The following is a 17,513-nucleotide window of genomic DNA, read 5'->3' on the forward strand; positions in this document are numbered from 1 at the left end:
ACATTAAGCAAATTGATTAAACTGAGTTGGGAAATGCTGACATCTCATGATCACATGGCACTGAAAAACGTTTTGTTGTTTGGTTTTAAATGGTAAAATGATGGGTACTTTTTTCTTTAAAAAACAAAAAAACAAAAAACAAGAGTATGTAGCTCCCTATTCCTAAGCACGACTTCACCTCCTAGAGGGCAACCATGGTAAGCAATTTCTCGTGTATTCTCGAAGACATATTAGCAAAACATTTTGGATAAACAAATGTTAAAATCCATTATTAGTTGTATCCAATTGTGTTAACTTTTTACTTATATTGTACATATTACCTCTAATAGAAGTTACTTTACCAAGTAGTATGTGTAGAAACCATTACGCAGTGAAGATGACAGATGTAATCAGAAACTTTATTAGCCTACTGTCTCTTGACAAATGTTTTAAAGAATCTAAATTAAAAAAAAATTAACCATGTGGTTATTTTCACTTTTAAAGTATAAAAGAGCAAAGACTATGACATATTTACCTTGGCATGTAAAGAAAGGGAAAGCTCTTTGACTATTTTTTTAATGTATTAAGTATGCTGTTAAAAATCCATGTAAAGAAAAGTCTATAAGCAAACGTTGAGGTTAATTTTATTGGAGTTGATTTAATATAACATGAGCTCAAAAAAGGCAGGGTTCTGGTTTTATCTTGTGATTTTTTCAAGACATAGATCCTTTCTGCCTCTGTTCTATAGTATAAATAAAACTAGGTTACCTCCCAAATTATGCTCTTCTAAAATTTATAAAGTAAATGATGACTGTTTAGGCCATGAAAATGATTGTTTCTTTAAGGGAAATATTTAACCCACATTTGATACACTCGGTTCATTTGATATTGGTTCAATTTATTATAAGATTCCTTTTCCAGATAAAAATAATAGGAAATCACAAGAAGACCAGGTCTGATGTTCCAATTTTCATTAACAATTACTTACAATTCATGGTATCAAAATGATTTACCAATTCTGTCCATAACAAGAGTTTAATTTCTACTGAATATAATTGGTCTTTTTCGTTACTCAGTTTACTGTCTTCCTTGTGGCAATACATTCTTCTAAGAATTTAGGAAGTTTGAAATTAGCCTTGTTTTGAAATTGGGCTAAAATCAAATCAATCCAAATTAAAATAACAGTGAGGGTTTTTTTTTTTTTTTCTTGCTAAAGTTTAAACTCACTTATATGTACAATGGTGGCCCTGGAATAACAACTTCTGAAAAAAACCCAGTCACTGACTGCCAGTTGTAGCTGTGTAGGCTGAGGGACATTCATGATTTTATTACCTTCTTCCTGGACCATCTTTCTCTATACATCTTTCCTATAATTTTTATCTTATTCAAGTTTCTGCTGACAATCTGTATTTTTAAGCAACAGGAATTTTACCCTATGGTTGATTTAATCATTAGTTAAGCCAATAAGAATTCTGGGGACTTCCCTGGTGGCGCAGTGGTTGGGAGTCCGCCTGCCGATGCAGGGGACACGGGTTCATGCCCCGGTCCGGGAGGATCCCACATGCCGCGGAGCGGCTGGGCCCGTGAGCCACGGCCGCTGAGCCTGGGCGTCCGGAGGCTGTGCTCCGCAACGGGAGAAGCCACAACAGTGAGAGGCCCGCGTACCGCCAAAAAAAAAAAAAAAAAAAAAAAAAAAAAAAAAAAAAAAAAGAATTCTGAGTTATCCAATATAAAAAATACGTCCCTTGCCTGCTTTTAATTGAACACTTATTAAGTTAATTAAATTGTAGAGACAAGTTATTAGTTGATATGGCAGTTTCAAAGATGAACAGAGTTTCTGACTTGGGAAATTTACAGTATAGCACTGATACTAAGACAACCATATAAATTATAGTAAGAGAAAGCAAAGTAATGTTAAATGACTAAAGAGATATAGGCTGGGAATGGAATGAGAGACAGTTTTTAGTGAGCCTCAGAAGAGGGGTAGGATTTCAAAAGGCTGAAATGAGATGGAGTGGAGGGACATTTCAGATGGAGAGATCAGTATGACTAAATCCAGGTGAGAAAATGAGGTGGCAGGTCAGGGATTATTTAATAGTTAAGTCTGTTGACTACAGGAAGTCTACAGGTTTTATAATAATCGAAGACATTACTTTTTTTCTATATGTTTTTCTCCTATCTAAATGATTTTATATAGTCACATAAGGATCCACCTGAATCCATTATACAAAGTTCAAGTGTTGAAATTACTTATCTGAAGGTCTCAGCTATAAAGTGGATGAGTCAGGGTTTTAATGTAGCATCTTCTGGCTCCCAAATCTATTTCCAGTTGTTAGATGAAAGGCAGAGACGTTGTTAGGACTATACATGTTACTAAATGTCAAAGCCAAGACTTCATATTTTTTAATCAGAAAAAAAAAAGATATATTGAACACTTAATAAACATTAAATGGCACATGGAAAAAGCTCCTAGAGACAGACCACAATTAAACAAACAAATAGATAAAATATATAGGATGCTAGAAGGTGGTGGGTACTACGGAGGAAAATTAGAGTGGGAAAGGGAGATAGGGAGTGCTGGGGGTGAGGTTGGAGAGGGTTTTTGTAATTTTACACAGGGGAAAAAAGCTTCTCCTGAGGAAAAATGATGAGACTCTTGTAGTTTATCTTGGAATCCCTTAATACACAAAGCATGTTTTGTAATAGGGAAGAATCTTTTGTATTCTATTACAAGTTAATCACTAAAAGGATATTGCCTGTAAGCTTAAATTTTACATAATGGCCCATATTTGGGAACCCTGCCTCCTAGGTAATATGCATTTAGCTAAAATACCTTTGTTTAGCTCACAGGAAACACCCTGACCAGGCCCACCTGTGAATGATGGCAGGGAGAAAGAAATGAATACATCCCCTCCAGAGGCTGATGGGAACCAGGAAATGTTTGACTTTGACTCCCTCCTCTTTTAGTATAAAAGAAGCCAGAATTCTAACTCAGGCAAGATGGTTCTTTGGGACACAAGCCCACCATCTTTTTTAGTTTGCTGGCTTTCTGAATAGAGTTGTTGCCTGAAGAACTCATCTCTTGATTATTGGCCTGTCGTGCGGCAAGCAGTATGCGCTTAGACTCATTAACAGTTTGATATGTGTTGGAGTGTGTTGCTAGCGATTCATCCAGAGATCCAGAATCTGGCCCTGAGAAATTTGCCAATTCATTTCTCTGATCCTCGATTTTCTCCACTCCGAGATGAAGGGGTTGGACAAGAGTCAATAGATCTTTGCTGAACATCTACTCTGGCCAGAATAGGAGGGCACTGTGCTAGGAGCCAAACCTGAGACGACCTTTAGATTCCCTTCCAGGCCCAATCATAGATAACTCTTATCTTGTTTTTAAAAGGATGACAATCAATTAGCATTTCTGAGTATTCTGATTACTAACGTATCCAAAAACAGCACTGTAAATGTGGGATAGCAACATAGAGACACTAACAACAAAAATAGTTTCCGAGTTGGGGTAGTTTACACTTGTCATTTGTTACAGAAGCATAGGCAAGTTATCTCTTAGTCATTAGCACAAAGGTAGTGAAATTTGGCTTATGAGAACTCAGTTAAGATGCCAGGAGGAAACTGATTAGGCAGGTGATGCAGGTGATAGCTATTATTCTATCATCTTGCCCTTACACTGCTGCAGAAAAAAGACTATACTGGTGAGTCTTCGTGGGGAAGGGATGGAATTGCATGCATCTTAAAGGATTCTAAGTATTTTGTCTAGTTCTGTTCCCAGTAATAATACTAGTTAACACTTACTGGGTCTTACTACATGTCAGACAATATGCTAAGTGCTGTAGTTACCCTAGTATAATATTTAACCACCATGAAAAAGGGGGTTGGATCATTATTATCCCTATCCTACAGTAGAAGAAACTGAGATTAAGTAATTTATCCAAAGTCAGGCAGGCAGTAAAGTGCCAGAGCCAGACCTTTCTGGCTTCTCATGACATTTGAGTGCTGCTTAAATCCACCATGCTCCATGACCACAGGCTGAACCCTTAATCCAACTGGCATTCTAGGAAAAAGTCATGTCATTGGTGACAAGTAGAACTGGTAAGAATGCAGAAAGAGGTTATGTTAAAACCACTGCTGCTGACTGAGGGTTGAGAAAGGGAAACAGAAAACAAAACATCAACAACAAAACTCTTCACAGCATACATTCTGCCAAGATAGGTTTTCCGTGAATCAGAAGAATAGATTTCTTAATTCTCTAAGTAAGTGAAAGGCTGGGGAAAATACAAGTCTAACCATGAAATTAAGAGTGCTGAAAGGGTAATGGAGAAACATAAAACATTAACTATATGCTGGCATCCAGAATAATATAGACTCATTTATAAAACATATTATTGTTAAAGAAATGGGTCAATCAATATTTGTTGTCAATTATGTGTTAAACCCTGTGCTAAGTACTTTAAGAAAAGCATAGACTTATGTATTATCACAGTCCAAATTTTATTAAATGCTCATATTTATAATTTAAAAATTCATGTACATGCTTAATAGTATTATTACATATGACCAAACAGTATGTCATTAAAGCTCAAGATATTCCATGGAATTAAAAAAAATTTTTTTTTTATGAAATCACACAGCCTCCTTTGAGCTCCTTGAAGGGATTTTTGTCCTCTGGGATACCTTTTACTAATGGATCCTCCCCAGATCTTTCTTCAACATAATCCCTTACTTCTTCACAACATTTGGACACCTTAAAGGAAAAAAAGAAAGAGATGACTCATTTGGCTTAATAGAGAATACTGCAGAATCCAAGAATGCATTTATAATAAGAATTTTTGTGTGTGTTCTGTCTTCTTAATGTGATTCTGCTTTCTGCCAATGCATTTGTACTTTCTACGAGAGAAGAAGAAATAGCTGCTCCCTGCCCTGCCCTTGTGGGTATCTCTGGGCAAAGGCTAACCAGCCGCCATACTCCAGCTAAGGGCTCTCATCGCACGCTGCCTCCAGCTTCTTTAGAGGAGACAGGGTCCAGGGACCAGAAAACAGCTGACAGCACAAGTCAAGAACGTTACCAGAGTGAGCACTGATTAAATCGTTTTCTTCACTCCAAAAATATGACCTGTGAAGGTGGAAGGGAATTAATAATTGTTAAATTCCAGGCTTATCACCACTCCTGGATTCTCAGAAGTATACACATGTAAGTTTATTTTAAGCTGGTCTACAATGACTGATCATGATTGTAAACTTGAAGGTGAGTTCCAAAGAGACCTTTGGCTGATTTGTTCACATGTATCCCAGGCATCTAGAACAGAGCCTGCATTTAGTTGGTGCTCAGTAAATAAATATTGGCTAAACTAAATCATTCGTTTTGCTTATGAGCTTGCTCCTTAGTCATCTGCGCCATTATAGTAATGACCCTGTGAAAAATCAGGCTTTGGTATCTTAATGGACTCAGCCAGAGCCTGTTAATGCACCATGTAACATACTGTTTCGAGAGAGGCAAAGTTCTATACATGTGTAAGTATGAGTATGTGTATGTGTGTGTGTGTGTGTATACACATGCATATACATACATGGGACCAAATTATTCATTTTTTTAAATGGTCAACTTGTTTTGTTTTCACTTAATTTATCCTTCATGACATTAACACAAAACTGCTTCATTTTGGCAGTCCATGAAGTGACCATTCTGTAAGTTACCCAAGGAATTTATTGTTTTAATAAAATCTTCACACCATTTTTGCATGAAAGTTCTTAGCAACATTAGACAGAAGACTTAAGATTACTTAGAACTCTGCAAACTCATTATCTACATATTAGAACAGATCATTTCTAATCGGGGGCAGGGCATTGTTCAGGTGACTCCTTCACAGAACGATACTTGGAGTTTATGCACACATTTGAAATATGCAATACTTTAGATTCACTTTTTTCCTCCTCAAAATTCAAACTTGATATTTAGATTCACTTTTTCCCCCGTCTTCCAAACACCAGCTCTTTGGGCCCCAACCAGTCGTCAGGAACAGGACTCAGTGAGGGGTTAGTTTTGACAGTGTCTGGCTAGGATCTGAGGATACTGAGGAACAGACTACCTAAAATCCTATGTGAGTGGATGTGCTTCAAAATTATTTCACGGAGCCTTATTATAAGTATATATAGTTTAATACAGGGTTATATGGCATGGTGGAAAGAGCATGGGCATTGGATTCAGGCCATCCCAGGTTTGATTTTGACTCTGCCCACTTACCAGCTGTGTGTCCTTAGTTAAAATAGTTTATCTAAGGTATAGTTACTTCATCTATGAAATAGGGGAAGCAACACAGATTGCATTAAGTACCTGGCATACATAGATAGTCAATCAAATGGTAGCTATTACTATAAAGATTGCTTTTAGTTTTTGCCTATTATATTCGCTTATAGTCATTGCAAATCTTTCAGCTTTAGAAACTGGATGCAAAGAGTTGTCTTACTCTGACAGTAATGCTGCCTTAACAGCAAAGTAGGTTGAGGCACATTATGAGTCAGTCTGGTTCATAGATATAAATAATAATTTTTAAAGTAATAATAATTACATATTGTTACTATTCTCATTTTATAGAAGAAGAAACTGGCACAGATGAGTTAGCTCATTTAAGTGAGTATTACACAGGAAGTAAGTTGTAGAGCCACAATCTGAACCAGGAATATGGTTCCAGAGGATATCCACTTACCTGTACTGTGATGACACTATGCTATCCTGTGTCAGAGCTCTGGGTTCAGGCCTGGAAAGTTCTGTGTGTGTGCATGTGTGTGTAGTCTTGGCAGTCTGATATTAGATTAAATTGATTCCAAGAGCAAAGACACATTGAGTAATAGGGCAAAGGAACCCCAAAACCTGACAAATGGGGATGGATGCGATATTTATCCAAAACAAAAATTCCCAGGTGAACTTGCCACAAGTGAATAGTAAACATGATGACAACCAAACTGCCTACAAAACAATCCTGAGTATATAAATAACAAAACAGCTTTTGGATGTTTCAAATAAAGAAGAAAAAGATAACCCTTTTTTACCTCAAAAGTTTATTTTCCCCCAATTATAAACATAAGGATTTAAACTTTTTTGGTGTGCGTTCCAAGCTTCTGTGCTGTTTACAGATTTAATTTTATCTTTACAGCAATACGTGTTTTGCCTGTATGGAAGGGGCAACAGGGAAGTTTGAGGCAACTATAAACATAAAAGAAACCAAAATTCCAATTTTTACTGGAAGTAAGAGTTTTGAGCAAAGTATGAAGATAATACAAGCTCCTTTTTTCGCTTTGGCCTGATAAGCTTTTTGTTTGTTGTTTGTTTTAAGAAATATGAAATATACTCTTATCACTTGTGGAGGAGTTTTTGTCCTACTGATGTTCCCAAAACAAAGAAATTTAAAATACATATCTACATTTTCTAAGCTTCAGTCACTGTTTGGTGGAAACTTTTATTCCTTTGCTATTTCTCCTCCTTCTACTGGCAGAGGACTTTTGGTAACCATTTCTAAGATGTGAAAAATGATTTTAGGAGAAACCAGTGAGTTCTTGTGCCTGAACTCATTTTTATTTGCAAAGAAGGAACAGAATATATTCATTCATTACTGGCCTTGACAGTGCTGGAGGGGATGTCTTGGCTAAAAGTATTTGAACAATATCAAATAAAGAGAAGCTTATCAATTTAGAAAAGTAAAAACAAAATGCCTATATGCATTGTTTTACTTTATTGCTTAGCTAAAATATGATGTCTCATATTCTTCATTTTATTTTTCTTTCCCTTTTATTTAAAACAACTCTATAGGAGGACGCTTCAAGATGGCGGAGGAGTAAGACGTGTAGATCACCTTCCTCCCCACAAACACATCAGAAATACATCTACATGTGGAACAACTCCTAAAGAACACCTACTGAATGCTGGCAGAAGACCTCAGGCTTCCCAAAAGGCAAGTAACTCCCCTGGGTAGGGCAAAAGAAAAAAGAAAAAACAGAGACAAAAGACTAGGGACGGGACCCGCACCAGTGCGAGGGAGCTCTGAAGGAGGAAAGGTTTCCACACACTAGGAAGCCCCTTCATGGGCAGAGACTGCGGGTGGCAGAGGGGGGAAGCTTCGGAGCCACGGAGGAGAGCACAGCAACAGGGATGCAGAGGGCAAAGCGGAGAGATTCCCACACAGAGGATCACGGCTGACTAGCACTCACCAGCCTGAGAGGCTTGTCTGCTCACCCACCGGGGCAGGCGGGGGCTGGGAGCTGAGGCTTGGGCTTCGGAGGTTGGATCCCAGGGAGAGGACTGGGCTTGGCTGCATGAACACAGCCTGAATGGGGCTAGTGTGCCACAGCTAGCTGGGAGGGAGTCTGGGAAAATGTCTGGAGCTGCCTAAGAGGCAAGAGACCATTGTTTTGAGGTGCGTGAGGAGAGGGGATTCAGAGCACTGCCTAAATGAGCTCCAGAGATGGGCGCGAGCCACAGCTATCAGTGCAGACCCCAGCGACGGGCATGAGATGCTAAGGCTGCTGCTGCCGCACCAAGAAGCCTGTGTGCAAGCACAGGTCACTATTGACACCTCCCCTCCCGGGAGCCTGTGCAGCCGCCACTGCCAGGGTCCCGTGATCCAGGACAGCTTCCCCAGGAGAACACATGGCACACCTCAAGCTGTTGCAACATCATGCCGGACTCTGCCACCGCAGGCTTGCCCCATATTCCATACCCCTCCCTCCCCCCGGCCTGAGTGAGCCAGAGCCCCCGAATCAGCTGCTCTTTTAACTCCGTCCTGTCTGAGCAAAGAACAGACGCCCTCCGGCGACCTACATGCAGAGGCGGGGCCAAATCCAAAGCTGAACCCTGGGAGCTGTGCGAACAAAGAGAAAGGGAAATCTCTCCCAGCAGCCTCAGAAGCAGCAGATTAAATTTCCACAATCAACTTGATGTACCCTGCATCTGTGGGATACCTGAATAGATAACAAATCATCCCAAAATTGAGGAGGTGGACTTTGGGAGCAACTGTAGACTTGGGGTTTGCTGTATGTGACTGACTAGTTTCTGATTTTTATGTTTACCTTAGTATAGTTTTTAGCGCTTGTTATCATTGGTGGATTTGTTTATTGGTTTGGTTGCTCTCTTCTTTTTTTAAAATTACTTTTTAATTTTAACAATATTTAAAATTTTTTTAATTTTAATAACTTTATTTATTTATTTGTTTTCTTTCTTTCTTTTGTTTTTCTCCCTTTTCTTCTGAGCTGTGTGGCTGACAGGGTGTTGGTGCTCCGGCGGGGTGTCAGGCCTGAGGCTTTGAGGTGGGAGAGCTGAGTTCAGGACAGTGGAAAACCAGAGACCTCCTGGCCTCACTTAATATCAATCCTGAGAGCTCTCCCAGAGATCTCTGTCTCAGTGCTAAGACTCAGCTCCACTCAACGACCAGGAAGCTCCACTGCTGGACACCCCATGATAAGCAACTAGCAAGACAGGAACACATGCCCACCCATTAGCAGAGAGGCTGCCTAAAATCATAGTAAGTTCACAGACACCCCCAAACTCAGCACCGGACATGGTCCTGCCCACCAGAAAGACAAAATCCAGCCTCATCCACCAGAACACAGGCACCAGTCCCTTTCACCAGGAAGCCTACACAACCCACTGAACCAACCTTACCCACTGGGGGCAGACACAAAAACAATGGGAACTATGAACTTGCAGCCTGTGAAAAGGAGACCCCAAACACAGTAAGTTAAGCAAAATGAGAAGACAGAGAAATACGCAGCAGATAAAGGAGCAAAGTAAAAACCTAGCAGACCAAACAAATGAAGAGGAAATAGGCAGTGTACCTGAAAAAGAATTCAGAGTAATGATAGTAAAGATGATCCAAAATCTTGGAAATAGGATGGAGAAAATACAAGAAACATTTAACAAGGACCTAGAAGAACTAAAGGGAAAACAAACAATGATGAAAAACACAATAAATGAAATTAAAGATTCTCTAAAAGGAATCAATAGCAGAATAACTGAAGCAGAAGAACGAATAAGTGACCTGGAAGATAAAAGAGTGGAAATAATTACCACAGAGCAGACTAAAGAAAAAAGAATGCAAAGAATTGAGGATAGTCTCAGAGACCTTTGGGACAACATTAAATGCACCAACAATCGAATAATAGGGGTCCCAGAAGAAGAAGAGAAAAAGAAAGGGACTGAGAAAATATTTGAAGAGATTATAGTTGAAAACTTCCCTAACATGGGAAAGGAAATAGTCAATCAAGTCAAGGAAGCACAGAGAGTCCCATACAGGATAAAGCCAAGGAGAAACACTCCAAGACACATATTAATCAAACTATCAAAAATTAAACACAAATAAAAAATATTAAAAGGAGCAAAGGAAAAGCAACAAATAACATACAAGGGAATCCCCATAAGGTTAACAGCTGATCTTTCAGCAGAAACTCTGCAAGCCAGAAGGGAGTAGCAGGACATATTGAAAGTGATGAAAGGGAAAAACCTACAGCCAACATTACTCTACACAGCAAGGATCTCATTCAGATTCAACGGACAAATTAAAACCTTTAGAGATAAGCAACAGCTAAGAGAATTCAGCACCACTAAACCAGCTTTACAACAAATGTGAAAGGAACTTCTGTAGGCAGGAATCACAAGAGAAGGAAAAGACCTACAATAACAAACCCAAAACAATTAAGAAAATGGTAATAGGAACATACATATAGATAATTACCTTAAATGTAAATGGATTAAATGCTCCAGCCAAAAGACACAGACTGGCTGAATGGATACAAAAACAAGACCCGTATATATGCTGTCTACAAGAGACCCACTGCAGACCTAGGGACACATACAGACTGAAAGTGAGGGGATGGAAAAAGATATTCCATGCAAATGGAAATCAAAAGAAAGCTGGAGTAGCAATTCTCATATCAGACAAAATAGACTTTAAAATAAAGACTATTACAAGAGACAAAGAAAGACATTACATAATGATCAAGGGATCAATCCAAGAAGAAGATATAACAATTGTAAATATTTATGCACCCAACATAGGAGCACCTCAATACATAAGGCAAATGCTAACAGCCATAAAAGGGGAAATCGACAGTAACATAATCATGGGAGGGGACTTTAACACTCCACTTTCACCAATGGACTGATCATCCAAAATGAAAATAAATAAGGAAAAACAAGCTTTAAGTGATACATTAAACAAGATGGACTTAATTGATATTTATAGGACATTCCATCCAAAAACAACAGAATACACTTTCATCTCAAGTGCTCATGGAACATTCTCCAGCATAGATCATGTCTTGGGTCACAAATCAAGCCTCGGTAAATTTAAGAAAACTGAAATCGTATCAAGTATCTTTTCTGACCACAACGCTATGAGACTAGATATCATTTACAAAAAATCTGTAAAAAATACAAGCACATGGAGGCTGAACAATACACTACTTAATAACCAAGGGATCACTGAAGAAGTCAAAGAGGAAATCAAAAAATACCGAGAAACAAATGACAATGAAAACACGATGACCCAAAACCTATGGGATGCAGCAAAGGCAGTTCTAAGAGGGAAGTTATAGCAATACAATACTACCTCAAGAAACATCTCAAATAAACAATCTAACGTTATACCTAAAGCAATTAGAGAAAGAAGAACAAAAAACCTCAAAGTTACCAGAAGGAAAGAAATCATAAAGATCAGATCAGAAATAAATGAAAAAGAAATGAAGGAAACACTAGCAAAGATCAATAAAACTAAAAGCTGGTTCTTTGAGAAGATAAAGAAAATTGATAAACCATTAGCCAGACTCATCAAGAAAAAAAGGGAGAAGACTCAAATCAACAGAATTAGAAATGAAAAGGGAGAAGTAACCAGTGACACTGTAGAAACACAAAGGATCATGAGAGCTTACTACAAGCAACTATATGCCAATAAAATGGACAACCTGGAAGAAATGGACAAATTCTTAGAAAAGCACAACCTTCCGAGACTGAACCAGGAAGAAACAGAAAATATAACCAGACCAATCACAAGCACTGAAATGGAAACTGTGGCTAAAAATCTTCTAACAAACAAAAGCCCAGGACCAGATGGCTTCACAGGCAAATTCTATCAAACATTTAGAGAAGAGCTAACACTTATCCTTCTCAAACTCTTCCAAAATATAGCAGAGGGAGGAACACTCCCAAACTCATTCTATGAGGTCACCATCAACCTGATACCAAAACCAGACAAATATGTCACAAGAAAAGAAAACTACAGGCCAATATCACTGATGAACATAAATGCAAAAATCCTCAATAAAATACTAGCAAACAGAATCCAACAGCACATTAAAAGGATCATACACCACGATCAAGTGGGGTTTATCCCAGGAATTCAAGGATTCTTCAATATACGCCAATCAATCAATTTGATACACCATATTTACAAATTGAAGGATAAAAACCATATGATCATCTCAATAGATGCAGAAAAAGCTTTCGACAAAATTAAACACCCATTTATGATAAAAACCCTCCAGAAAGTAGGCATAGAGGGAACTTACCTCAACATCATAAAGGCCATATATGACAAATCCACAGCCAACATCGTTCTCAACGGTGAAAAACGGAAATAATTTCCACTAAGATCAGGAACAAGACAGGGTTGCCCACTTTCACCACTCTTATTCAACATAGTTTTGGAAGTTTTAGCCACAGCGATCAGAGAGGAAAAAGAAATAAAAGGAATCCAAATCGGAAAAGAAGTAAAGATGTCACTGTTTGCAGATGACATGATACTATACATAGAGAATCCTAAAGATGCTACCAGAAAACTACTAGAGCTAATCAATGAATTTGGTAAAGTAGCAGGATACAAAATTAATGCACAGAAATCTCTGGCATTCCTGTACACTAATGATGAAAAATTTGAAAGGGAAATTAAGGAAACACTCCCATTTACCACTGCAACCAAAAGAATAAAATACCTAGGAATAAACCTACCTCAAGAAACAAAAGACCTGTATGCAGAAAACTATAAGACACTGATGAAAGAAATTAAAGATGATACAAACAGATGGAGAGATATATCATGTTCTTGGATTGGAAGAATCAACACTGTGAAAATGACTACACTAACCAAAGCAATCTACAGATTCAGTGCAATCCCTATCAAACTACCAATGGCATTTTTCACAGAACTAGGACAAAATTTTCACAATTTGTATGGAATCACAAAAGACTCTGAATAGGCAAAGCAATCTTGAGAAAGAAAAACGGAGCTGGAGGAATCAGGCTCCCTGACTTCAGACTATACTACAAAGCTACAGTAATCAAGACAGTATGGTACTGGCACAAAAACAGAAATATAGATCAATGGAACAGGATAGAAAGCCCAGAGATAAACCCACACACATATGGTCACCTTATTTTTGATAAAGGAGGCAAGACTATACAATGGAGAAAAGACAGCCTATTCAGTAAGTGGTGCTGGGAAAACTGGACAGCTATGTGTAAAACAATGAAATTAGAACACTCCCTAACACCATACACAAAAATAAACTCAAAATGGATTAAAGACCTAAATGTAAGGCTAGACACTATAAAACTCTTAGAGGAAAACATAGGCAGAACACTCTATGACATATATCACAGCAAGATCCTTTTTGACCCACCCCCTAGATAAATGGAAATAAAAACAAAAGTAAACAAATGGGACCTATGGAAACTTAAAAGCTTTTGCACAGCAAAGGAATCCATAAAGAAGACAAAAAGACACCCTCAGAATGGGAGAAAATATTTGCAAACGAAGCAACTGACAAAGGATTAATCTCCAAAATATATAAGCAGCTCATGCCATTCAATATCAAAAAAAAAACCCAACCCAGTCAAAAAATGGGCAGAAGACCTAAATAGACATTTCTCCAAAGAAGATATACAGATTGCCAACAAACACATGAAAGGATGCTCAATGTCATTAAACATTAGAGAAATGCAAATCAAAACTACAATGAGGTATCATGTCACACCAGTCAGAATGGCCATCATCAAAAAATCTACAAACAATAAATGTTGGGGAGGGTGTGGAGAAAAAGGAACCCTCTTGCACTGTTGGTGGGAATGAAAATTGATACAGCCACTATGAAGAACAGTATGGAGGTTCCTTAAAAAACTAAAAATTGAACTACCATATGACCCAGCAATCCCACCACTGGGCATATACCCTAAGAAAACCATAATTCAAAAAGAGTCATGTACCACAATGTTCACTGCAGCACTATTTACAATAGCCAGGACATGGAACAACCTAAATGTCCATCAACAGATGAATGGATAAACAAGGTGTGGCACATATATACAATGGAATATTACTCAGCCATAAAAAGAAATGAAATTGAGTTATTTGTATTGAGGTGGATGGACCTAGAGTCTGTCATACAGACTGAAGTAAATCAGAAAGAGAAAAACAAATACCCTATGCTAACACATATATATGGAATGCAAAAAAAAATTTTTTTTTTCTGAAGAACCTAGAGGCAGGACAGGAATCAAGACACAGACGTAGAGAATAGACTTGAGGACACCGGTAGGGGGAAGGTTAAGGTGGGATGAAGTGAGAGCGTGGCATGGACATATATACACTACCAAATGTTAAACAGATAGCTAGTGGGAAGCAGCCGCATAGCACAGGGAGATCAGCTTGGGGTTTTGTGACTACCTAGAGGGGTGGGATAGGGAGGGTGGGAGGGAGACGCAAGAGGGAGTGGATATCGGGATATATGTATATCACTTTGTTATACAGCAGAAACTAACACAACATTGTAAAGCAATTATACTCCAATAAAGATGTTTAAAAAGGGGCTTCCTTGGTGGCGCAGTGGTTGAGAGTCCGCCTGCCGATGCAGGGGACACGGGTTTGTGCCCCGGTCTGGGAGGATCCCACATAACGCAGAGTGGCTAGGCCCCTGAGCCATGGCCGCTGGGGCTGCACATCCAGAGCCTGTTCTCCGCGGCGGGAGAGGCCAAAGCAGTGAGCGGCCCGCGTACCGCAAAAAAATAAATAAATAAATAAATAAAATAAAAAAAATAAAACAACTCTATAAAAATTTAAAAACATTTTTAGCTTAGTGGCCATAGAAAAACAGGCTAAGTGCTGGATTTGGCTTATGGAAAATAGTTTGCCAAACTGTTGATTTTAACTCTAAATCAAAAGATAATTATGATTATTAATTTTCTTAATTTCTGATGAATTTTTTCTGAACAACTTGTTTTCAACTATATTGAGTTTCTCCAGTGAATGATGTGGGAGAGGAAAAATAATTTTCCCTCTACACTTCTAGGTTCTTGACTGAGACAACCCTGTAATAAGAAAGGCAGATTAACAGGTGAAAAGCAAACAGAAGTTTAATAACATGTATGCCTCCTGTATACAAGGGAGAGACTCAGGAAAACTGAGTAGCTCCCTCAAATAGTCCAAGCCACCACCTTAAATCCCACTGCAGTGAAAGACAAAAGAAGATGGTAGGTGTGGATGACAGGGGTGTGGGGAGCCAGTTATGGGTTTAAGATAACTACCAGAACCTTACCCTAAAATAATTCACGACAGCCTATCCCTTAAGGACAAATATTTCCTCCCTTATGTCAGAGTACAACCTCCTGGCTTTGCCTTTGTAAGCCCCTGACTCTTTCTCTTCCCTGGAACACTCTTTCCATTTTACCCAAATCTGTCTCCTGAACTGTAATTCTTAACACCCCAAATCCACGTTTTTTATTTGGGGGAAAAAAAAAAAAAAGGAAAAGCACAGTATTAAAAAAACAAAACAAAGCTAAAACAAAGAACAGTCCCTAAATGGACAAAAACCCACATCAACAAACCAAAACTTAATACCTAACTTAACTGCAGTTTCAGCCTTTCCCAGGAGTGGAATTTAAACCTATCAATCTGTAACTTCCTGATCAGCACTAGTGAGGTAATCTGCATGATAGACCCCTGCTCTTCCCCCAAAGGAAGTTGCTCCTGCCTGAAATAATTCTTTGTTTATGACTTCCTTGTCCCACCCCTTTGTACCTATAAAAACCTTCCATTTTGTATACAGCTCCTTGGTGAGCCTTTCTACTTGCTAGATGGGATGCTGCCCAATTCATGAATTATTTAATAAAGCCAATTATATCTTCAAATTTACTCAGTTGAATTTTGTTTTTTAACAACAGCAAACAAGGGTAAGGCTGTTAAGCAGATCTAAGTCCTTGTGTTCTCCATGATAAGAGTTTCTAGAGATTTAGAGTCATGCTTCTCCTCCTGATACAGAGAAGGAGACACCCTTACTCATGGAGATTTCCCTTATAAATGTAACTGTCTCTTAGGAAAGGGTAACTTCTAGTTGGTTTTCAGAGCTTCCCCTGTGTCTGCTATTTTTCAAAAATAATCAGCCTAAAATAATCCTTATGCCAAAAAGGCATATTTTGGGGTGGCAAATTCTGCTCCCCTTCAATGGCTTTTAACCTGGTAGTGCTACAGTTATCTCTAGTTTAAAAATAAAATTCAAAACAGAGCAGCAGTTTACCAGCATTCTTTCCAGTGTCACTTCTTTCTTGAGCTGGTCAACTTCCATCTTCAATTTGTCCTTTTCTGTCAGGTCCTCAATATTGATCACTGGCATCTTTTGCCTGCTGAAAAGGTAGAAAGTTTATACACCTGAATTGCTAGACTCACATCAAGTTAATGTTAGCCAACCCTTCCCTCAGCTCTTAACTTACTAAGTGAACTGTTTGTTTTAACTTCCTATGATAATCAATTTCTCTTGAATGCTCTCTGAACAATTCTAGCACTGCACACTAGCCTTGAGATTTTAAAGCTTCCTTATAATCTTCATTAATATGATTAAACTAAGTATTTGACTGTAAGCAGCTGCTAGTAGGTTTGTGGGGAGAGGTCAGTTCAGTCAGTAAATAATCTTAAATATCCAATGCTCCTCCTTTTCCCTGTTTATTTGACACAGTGTATAAACTTGAGGTTCCAACCCTTATCTCTCCAACTCCAAAGCCCTCCCTCATATGATTTATGCCATTTAGGTTAGTTTGAGGTCATTCTGAGGACTGCCCATTAATCCCCTAAATCGCTGGAGTATTTGATCTGGTATTAACAGAGAAACATACAAAAAGTGTCATTATATGTTCCTGATAAATAATGGATTGAAATATAAACCAATGGAATGAAAATATAACAAACAAATAACCTTGTTAGTTAGAAACAAACTAGCATACTACTTAGATGTGTTTTTCCTGGAATTTTTTTGTATTTAATTGTCACAACGAATTGGACAGCAATGATGAGCAAATGCAGCAGGTTAAAGGGGATGCGGTGAGTCTGATCTCCTGATGTACATCATAAAAAAACAGACTCTCCTGCCCTTTTAGCAATGTCTTCTTCTTAATTAGATCAATGGGCAATGGGAAAGATGGCACAGTAGCTAGTGATTCCTATATGAAATTGCCTGGAAAATATTTCATTGTAGCCAAGTGGCATCATGCTTTATAA

General features: G+C 38.4%; 1 protein-coding gene across 1 annotated transcript; it reads right to left on the bottom strand.

The window, feature by feature from the left end:
• Positions 1–4,603: 4,603 nt before the first annotated feature.
• On the bottom strand, positions 4,604–16,641 carry GNGT1 (G protein subunit gamma transducin 1; the record flags this gene model as incomplete). The annotated part of the gene is made up of 2 exons (XM_079712005.1): positions 16,540–16,641; positions 4,604–4,732 (listed from the first exon to the last, which is right to left on the bottom strand). Exons 1-2 carry the CDS (start codon positions 16,633–16,635, stop codon positions 4,604–4,606), a joined length of 225 nt encoding a protein of 74 aa, XP_079568131.1. The 5' UTR covers positions 16,636–16,641.
• Between the last annotated feature and the right edge of the window lie 872 nt (positions 16,642–17,513).

The sequence above is a fragment of the Hyperoodon ampullatus genome, assembly GCF_949752795.1.
Source record: "Hyperoodon ampullatus genome assembly, chromosome: 9".
In the NCBI taxonomy this organism is placed as follows: domain Eukaryota; kingdom Metazoa; phylum Chordata; class Mammalia; order Artiodactyla; family Ziphiidae; genus Hyperoodon; species Hyperoodon ampullatus.